General features: G+C 35.4%; 1 protein-coding gene across 1 annotated transcript; it reads right to left on the bottom strand.

Moving 5' to 3' along the window:
- Positions 1-1,226: 1,226 nt before the first annotated feature.
- On the bottom strand, positions 1,227-3,477 carry LOC112027220 (uncharacterized). The gene is made up of 2 exons (XM_024059892.2): positions 3,217-3,477; positions 1,227-2,744 (listed from the first exon to the last, which is right to left on the bottom strand). The coding sequence occupies exon 2, from the start codon at positions 2,710-2,712 to the stop codon at positions 1,642-1,644; it is 1,071 nt and encodes a 356-aa protein (XP_023915660.1). The 5' UTR covers positions 2,713-2,744; positions 3,217-3,477; the 3' UTR covers positions 1,227-1,641.
- Positions 3,478-9,521: the final 6,044 nt, after the last annotated feature.

Below are 9,521 nucleotides of genomic sequence, written 5' to 3'. Positions count from 1 at the left end.
ATTTCCGGAGCACGAAGAATGGTACTCCCTCCTCTTACATTCATGGTGGGGTCCACTTATTAAATTCATGATGGGGTCCATCATGAATGTGAGAGTAAAGAACACCATTTCACCATACTCCGGGACTACCTAAGAATCATGTCTCAACAACTATCTGAATCAAGAGATATCTTCCCTATAATAGAGAATGATGGGTCCAGTGAACTTTAGAGAAGGCAAGCAATGATAGAAATAAAGTGTCTGCATAATATTATAAAAATAACCCACAGCATGATCCAGTTAGATTGGTACTGGAGGGGAGCAATAGTTTCATAATCAACATGGCTTAAAGTCATATTGCTCTATGCAAAAGCTAAGTTGAATAAAAACCACCACAACACTTTAGGATGCAGTACAAATCAGCACTGAAGATACTATCTCTCCCTGAAGAACACAAGGAGGCAACGAAAAGGTCACCCTGAGGTGCTAAATATTGTTGCTGCAGCATAGATATATTAGGAGGCAGTAGTCAAGGTACTCCTGCTGTACTGCCATAGTCATAATAAGCCATGGGAAAACGGGTGCTTTGAGAATTGAGATTATCCCTTGAATTACATCCATAGATTAATTTGTAATGCTCCTTTTCAACTATTTCAAGTGCTAACTAAAATCATGTAGTATCGTTCCAGCTTGTCAAATACCTCATTAGATGTAGAATCATGAAATAATTGAGATATGAAACAGGAATCATATAGCAACTTAGTTTGAACAACAACGACGGTAATGTTAACAAAATGGCACCAATAATATCCTCCCACGAGGCCTCAACTGTATGGCTTGGTAATTAATGACATATACTTGAATTGAGAACCATAAAATTGCAGGTTTCTTTCTTTCTTTTTCTTTTTCCAGGGGGAGGGAGGAGAGTAGGGTGAATTCCCAACCTTTATTTTTCACATTGTTCTCTCATGTAAATTAAGCTAACTACACATTCCAAATAAGGAAAAATTGTAATTAGTTGCCCATAGTGTTTTTTTACAGTTATATTTGAAATGAGCTAACACAATCAAGTACTTTAATTTGCTGAAATAAAATTTGGAGCAAGCTGTTCTGCTATAGTTGTGAGATTAATGTCATTGTCCTAGTCCCACTACTGTCAAAAGTTAAATGATACAAGACACAACAAAAAAATTTTATTCAAGCAATTTTATTGATTGAAGCACACTAATCTATTAATAATTTGAACATGATGAAAGGTAGAAATCATTTCTCCCTGAACTAGAATTGATTAAGTAGCACTTGAGACTAGAATGTTCATACACTACCAAAAGAGAGCCAACACATAAACCATAGTAGCTAGTACTTACAACACAGGCAAGGAAAATGTTGAAAAATTTAATGTCAAAATGAGATTGAACTGTACAAAATCATGAAGGAACAAAGGATGCAAATGCATCTAAAACTCAGCAAATATTTCAATGGAAGTCAGTCTTTACTTTGAGGTTCTTTTGAGGGGAGAGAAAATCTTTTATTTTATGACCTGCTCTTAAATTTGTTGTATAGATTAGATGAGGATCTTGTGAATCTTCTGGTGTTGCTTCTGAAACATGAACGATGCCTGAAGCTTGAGAATTGACTTCTGCATAAACTTTTTTGAGTCTTCTAGGCTTCTTTATTTCTGCTTTCTACATCAGCAGCATCCATATCTTCTTCGGTTGCAACTTCTGCAATGTTGGCGCTTTCACTGAATCTACTTTGATAACTTGAATTGGAAATGGTTTCTTGATGTTGAATGTTTGCATAATTATCCTGTGAATCAGTGAATATGGATTTTGAAAGATCACTACCATCTGGTGGTACCCCATTCTCATCATGAAAGCCAAGGACTCCATCTAACACTTCATTTCGGTCAAGAACAGTAGCATTATTGTCTGTTCCACTAGGCTGCATTGCAATCTCCCGTTTGCTTTCCATAATGTTATTATCTTCTTTATTATTGCTATTTAAGTGATCTGCCTCGTATTGGACTTTTTTAAGTGTATCATCAGTAAGTTTCTCAATATGTTGTGGTTCCTTAACTTGTCTTCCTGAAACTTTGTCATCCCCTTGCTTGACTAGTGTTTCTGGGTCCTTGTCATCTTCTTCATCATGAACTTCACCACCCTTCTCATCCCCTTTCTTATCATGATCTGGGACACTACTCCATGAATCATCATGACCTTTTTTAATATATCCTCCTTGAACAGAATGATTATATAAGCCCACTGATTCACCTTTTCCTCCAACTCCAATATCAGAATTGTTGTCCTTATGTTCTAGTTCCAGTTCCTTCCAATTTTCTTTCTTTTCACGAGTCCAAAATTGCCCACGAGAATATTCGCTTTCCTTGTGGAAAAATTCTTCTTCAACATTTCCATCAAATTCATCATCTCCACCTTCTCCATCATCTTTTCTTTTATCTTCTTCCACAAGATTCACATCTTCTAAGTCAGTATTACCACCATCACTTGACAACCCAGCATTCCCCTTACGCCCCAAAATTATGCCACCATGATCTTCACTAAGTTTGCTCTGTATGCTTTCACCATCGTTATTTCCATTTTTGTTTGAGTTTGACTGCCTTAACTGGTATTGCAACCAGATGACAACAGCCAAAAACAATACCAATTGCAAAACATGTTTTACCTTAAACCCTTTGGGCATTTGGTTACGACTAGTGGACTGGTAATTCATCACACTCTGTGGACTAACCAAATGAACAATCACTGAAGAAGAAAAATCGCGAAAATTACTTATCAAGAATCTCCCAATTAAAACAAATTACAAGCTAGCTCTAAAATGTACAGAAAATTAAGTCAACAAAAACATAAGGTCAACTACTAGGGAAATAATAGGTATGCATCATGAGTGGCATCAGGAATTGAATATGTAAACCAATCAAAGTCACTCTATGCAGCAAGAGAGTTTTCAGAGAAAAAAAAATCCCTTGGGCTTCAGATGTAATTAAGTTCATATTTCTGTATTTTGCTCTATTTAAATCAATAATAATAATAGTAAGTTACATTCCCTAGTCCCTACTATCTTTCAAATTAATTAAAACCAAGTAAAAGAACTTGATCAGTTTACACAAGATAACCCAGGTTTCAAATATAGAAATAGATTCCAACTAAGATGATAATAAGATATAAGCAATATAGTAAAACTGCAGGATGGAAATTAAAGAAAACGAAAATTTACCTTGTTCAGTTGCAGCAAGAAACCCAAAACCGTAAGCCAAAGTAACCCAGAACGTAGCAGAACCAGAATATATGGTTGCTTTTTCCTTGTTTTCAAAGTTGGGTGCTTTTGAAGTTTGAACGTTGAAACTTGAAAGTTGAAGCCAACTGCTCTTGGGATTATTCCTTTTAGAGGTTTCAGAAGTAGCGGTTATGTTTTTTCCTCAACGTGATCCCCAAATTACCCTCTGACACAGGACCTGCTGACCTGTCATTTTAGAGTTTTACTTATTTTATGTTGAGAGAATATGTGAACTCCGTTGACTAACTACCGTCGACGCCGCCCGGTTACCCCACTTCCACTTGGTTAGATCCGCATATGACGGGACCGCAAATGCGTTGCCTTTTAGCATTACCATTGCTTTGTTGCCATGCCAAATTGCCGCACTGATTTCTAAGTACCGATATTACCATCATAATTTTACTATTTCACATTTTCAGTTGCAACTTGCAAATCTCTCATCCTCCTTTTTATTGTATGAACTATGAAGAAATACTAGGTAACTCCCTTTTTTATTTTTTTATGGGATACTAGGTAACTATATATGACAGATCAATAATTAAGGGGTAGAGAATTTAAACTAAGAATGTTTTTATTGAAAAGTTTACCCAAAAAAAAAAGTTTTTATTGAAATCAGTTGAGCTACAAATCTTTTAACAAAAATTATGTAACTTATTTTCATGTAAGACACCTAAAATAAATTGATAATACAAATAATGATAAAACTTTAAAGCATAATATCTTATATCAAATTCAAAAAAAAAAAAAAGTATAATATTTTAGGTGGAATACTGCAATACATTAAAATTTACAATTAAGTTTAAACACTTGTTTTTTCTCAAAAAAAAAGAAAAAAGAAAAAGAAAAAGAAAAGTTTAAACACTTGTTTGCATTGATAAAACACAAACAGGCTAATAAAAGTAATTATTCACCTCAACCAAAAAAAAAAAAGTAATTATTCCCAGTTTTTTTTTTTTTCCTACAATTATTCACAGAGTTGAACCAAGGAATTGCTGGTCATTCAAATGACTTCAATTAAAAACAAAAAGGGTATTGTAATGTTCGGCTACTTGGGCTTTTTTGTGTAATCGGTCTAGGCCAGTCCCATTTCCTAAGCTGCTTCCTTGAGTTGAGTCTGGGAAGCCTTACAAAAGGATGGACACAGGCCCATTTCCTAATGCGTCCTTGCTTCCGTGGACTAATATCCCTTTATTTAACAGGGAAAAATGAAAATTGTACCTTTGTGAGGGAAAATTATCAGTTACTCTTAAAATATCATAAATACGTAGTCCTTCTTCTCATAGAAATAGTAAGTTTCACTATAAATTTAATTAGTGGGACCTACTATTCATGTGAGAGGAGGGAGTACGCATCAGGTACTCCGAAAATACACAATAATTTCCCCTTTGTAAGTATTTTTTTTTTCCTTGCTGAATAAGGATTGTAGGGAAAATTATAACTTATCCACCTGTAGTTTGGCCAAAATTTAAGTTGTCTACCTATAGTTTGAAATTTAACACTTTATCTACCTCAGATTAGCTCAGTTAGAGTTTCGTAACCTACATGACTAAATATGCAATTTTGCTCTACTTTTATGTTTCTCTCCTTCAAAAACACAAAAAACATAAAAGACAAGATCAAATAAGTTCAAAAAGAAACCAATGGAACACTTGCATCATGATATTTCAAACCCCAGGTAGGTAACTTAAATTTCAGTCAAACCACAGATGGGTACGTTGTAATTTACCCAAAATTGTAAGTATCTTTCATGAAAGACTAGTGAGTAGAGTCATTTTTCAATGTACTATTGTAAATCTCCACCTTATTATAAGCTAGTTCAAAGTTCAAAGTACTCTTTGATTTAAGCTTAAAAGGGAAACACAATTGTCCAAATATTACGTCCAAGATCACCAATTTGAAATTTCCCCTCTTTTTCCCCCTTTGGGATCAAATTCACTCATAAAAAGAAAGTTATATTACTAATTTAGTACTCACTGTAATCCTTGCCTTGCTGGATTCCTTTAGAAGTTGGAAAGCAAGCATTTGAAATTAATGGACTATAACAAAGTGGCACATGATTTAGCTCAGGTTACAAGAGATACGGGGACACCCTAAACATGGATTAGGATTGACCTCCTAATGCTTCACCATACTCTCTTGATCGATTAGTCAAAATGTTAATTTCCCTATATAATTTCTTGTATTTTGGTCTTTCTTTTTGTTGTACTTCAATTTCAATTTCAATTTTAATCAAGGGAGTCAATTTCATACCGAATGTTGTTTAGGTTTGGTCAGACGAACAAAATATTTTGGTATCAGTTAATATCGATGTACCCTTTTGAAATTACCGCTGTTCATATAATTCTATACATAAATATATAATTGCATTATTTATGTAAGTATAAATTTATCAATTTTTATGTTTACCACCATAAAATTTTAAAATCCACATATTTTGTAAGCCTACATATTTGCTTCAATACATTAACCAATATATTAAATTAAATAAATTATTTTTTATTAATTTTTTCAATTATTAATTTTTTTTATTGTCCTGGCCGAAATGCAATTACCGGTCGGTACAGGGTGATATAGGCTGATATAGGTTGATACAAGCTATTACAACCGAAATAGGTTGGTACAATCCTGTATTTTTTCTGGTACATTTTAGAGAAGTACCTATACCGGTTTAGTGGTTGGTATCATATATTTTCTCTATACGGAATTGACTTCCTTGGTTTTAAAGAAAACAATCAAGGTTCAATTAAAAAAAATAAATAAATGTTGTGGCAACAACACTGGAGTTTGTATTTATCACATGAGTTCTGTCCATATAATTTTGATGTTAGTGTGATGGTAGTGTATTCAATCAATATCAATATTTGTTTTTTAAAAACGCTTAAGAAGAGAAAGCTGAACTCTACGAACCTTGATAAAAAATACATATTAGATCATCTGCAAAAGCTTAGAAGGCCTTTAATTTTGTTTATAACCATAAAATTTTGAAAACTATAAGGGTGTGTTTTATGACCTTTTTTTCTTCTTTCAATTTTCTATTTCTAACAACAGTTTTCTGTTTTTTTTAGGCCAAAATACTTGTTTGGTAATTTTTGTGTGTCTCCAAATCCTAGGTTATAAAGGAAATTGAAAACGGCATGAGGCTGTTTGATTAGCCCAAAAAAATGAAATATTCTATATTCATTGTCAGATTTATGTGGGACCTATCACTAAAAAATTGGTTTGGTTTTAGCATTTGTACTCAGTTTTCATTTTCAATATCTTAAAAGCTGGATTTGAATACAAAAAATGAAAATAGCTTTTTTAACATTTTCATTTTCTATGAAAACGAATACAGTGACATATTTGTAAATATTGTGAAAACACAAAATTACTTTTTTTTTTAAGTGATGTGATTTGTGTAAGTGAGAAAAGTTATTTAAAAAAAAAAAATTACCAAACTCGGTATGATATATTCTATACTCAAATTATGTATTCAAAACAACTTGAATATGATATTAAAGTGGTGAAAATCCTTAAGTCTCACATAAGAAATGATAGAAAATATGAGTTTATATGCTCTTGGGTTGGATATTAGGTTGAGCTTTGGACATCTGTGGATTGAACCCTCTTATCCAAATAATAATTGATTAGTCAAAAATTTACGATCGTCATTAAGCTGAAGCTGTCATTAACCAAGAGATGATGTCACACATTTATTACGTTCATTGATGACAAAACGTAACGAACAGAGCAACGATCACAGGATAAGTTGTGAACTTCAGACCAAGATTTTGTAACGCATTAGCCGTTGGGCATAAATACAGTGATTCATTGCCTATTAATGAGGCATACAACTATAAAAGAAAGAGCAACCAAAGTGAAAGGTACACACAAATACTCTACGAAAATCACTCTCCAATCTGTTTCTCCCTAAAATATTTTCCCCTCACTGACTTAAGCATCGGAGGCGATTTGGCTAACGCTACACCGACATGTTACTCTTCCACCCAGTTCATTTTGCAGGTTTTCCTCCAACAGAGACGACCTCAATCACAGCTTCGTCCATCCGCTACGACAAGGGGCTTAACTACTGATTTTTTGCATCATCAGTTTGGCGCCATCTATGGAAACGCTAATCATTCAAGTCATTTTTCCCAGAGACAAAAGAGTTTCTCGAAGTACAAGATGGAATCAGAAATTGCACAATAACAAGAAGCTGTGCAACAACAACAAATCTAGGCCCTCCTAGCTAATGTGGAAGAGTTGCCTTGCCAGAATGAAGAGTTGCAAAAGAAAATTGAATCCCAAAATGCAAAACGTCGACGAATAGGTGAAAACCAAAATGAAGAAGAATCAAACTCTTAAGCCAACAGGCGAGATAGGACCTCAAGAGAAGATTCTTCCAGGATGGAGAATGAGCTTTGCAACATGAGAAAGGAGATGAACGAGTTAAAAAGTGCCATGAAGGACAAAGGCAGGGAGAATTTGGAAGGGATGATTCGAAGGACGGACTCACCATTTACTACTGAAGTACTGAATAGTCCCCTATCACCGAAATTTCGTCTTCCACAGTTGGAGTCGTATGATGGTTTCAAGGATCCCTTAGATCACATTGAATCATTCAAGACACTGATGCTATTGTAGATGACCCCAAACGAGGTGATGTGTAGGGCATTACCAACAACACTGAAGGGAGCAGCTAAAGTATGGTTTAACAAGATACCCCTAGGAACTATTGCAGATTTCAAACAACTCAGCAAGGGTTTTGTTCGTCATTTCATTGGGGGGTAAAGGCATAAAAAGCCAATTGGCTATCTTCTCAACGTTTAACAAGCAGAAGGAGAATCACTAAGATAGTACGTTACTCGATTCAATAAGGAGCTACTGCAGGTAGACGAAGCTGAAGATCAAGTCATCCTAACAACTTTCCAAGTAGGGTTGCGACTTGGGGATTTCTTCTTCTCAATCACTAAAAGTCTACCAAAAATAGTCATGCAGTTGTTTCAAAAAGCTCAAAGGTACATGAATGTAGAAGATGTGGTGCTCGTAAAAGAAATGAAAGGAAAAAGGAAGAGAGACGAAGGAACAAGCAACAATAGCTATAAAAAGAAAGAGATGCAAAGTGTTGGGTAGAGCACAGGGAAAAAAAAAGAACTTCCAGACAAGAAACCAAAGTTCAATAACTTTACTCCTCTAATAATGCCAATTGAGCAGGTCCTTATACGGATAAGGGACGATCCCTCCCTGTAATGGCCGAAACCAGTTAGTACTCCAACAAAAAAAAGAGACAAGAACAAGTACTGTAGGTTCTATTAGGACCATGGGCATCGCACCGACAAGTGTAGGCATTTGAAAGAACAGGTGGAGACTTTAATCAAGCAAGGAAAGTTACAGAAGTATGTCAGGAAGACGAAGCCCCACAGATACCAATGGAAGGGCGATTATGACGAAACTCAGGGAGCAGGAGATAGCAAACCTCTTACATGAGAGATAAAGACGATCTCGGGAGGACTAAAGACAGGCGGAACACTAAAGTCCTTAAAAAATCCCATGGGAGAGAAATAAACAACGTCTATTCGTAGCTCCCTCCAATGAAGATGCCAAAGAATGACGAGCTTGATATTGTTTTCTCAAAGAGAGATGGTCGCAGAATCAAGCAAACCCATAACAATCCACTGGTAATCATGCTCAGGGTAGAAGAATTCAACATCCACTGGGTGCTCATTGACAACATAAGCTTAGCAAATAATATTTACTTGCCTGCGTTTTAGCAGATGAAACTGGATAAGAAAAGGATCAGGCCTTTCACCTCGCATCTCGTAAGCTTCACAGGGGATAGAATCATCCCTAGGGGCATTGTCACTCTAACTGTAATTGCAGGAAATTACCTAGCATAGGTCACCAAGGAAATTGATTTCCTTATAGTTGATTGCCCTTCAACATACAACATTATCTTGGGAAGACTTGCACTTAACAGGGTAAGAGCAATAACGTCAACATATTACTTGAAGGTGAAGTTTCCAACAGCCCACGGAGTAGGAGAAATCAAAGGAGACCAAGTTTTGGCAAGAGAATGCTATTAAGCTGCCTTAGCATCTGGGGAGAACCACACGTGGGTGATCAATGAACCAGTGCCCATCCCTGAATTGTCAGAAACACCACAAGAAGTTGAGATCGTCCTAGGAGATTTGACAAAGGTATTGAAAATAGGATCAACACTCCCAACTCTAGAGAAAGAGAAGATGATTTCCTTCTTAAGGGCAAAC

This window comes from Quercus suber, unplaced genomic scaffold (genome assembly GCF_002906115.3).
Source record: "Quercus suber isolate HL8 unplaced genomic scaffold, Cork oak 2.0 scaffold_170, whole genome shotgun sequence".
Lineage (NCBI taxonomy): Eukaryota > Viridiplantae > Streptophyta > Magnoliopsida > Fagales > Fagaceae > Quercus > Quercus suber.
This window is presented reverse-complemented; position numbering and strand designations above follow the sequence as displayed.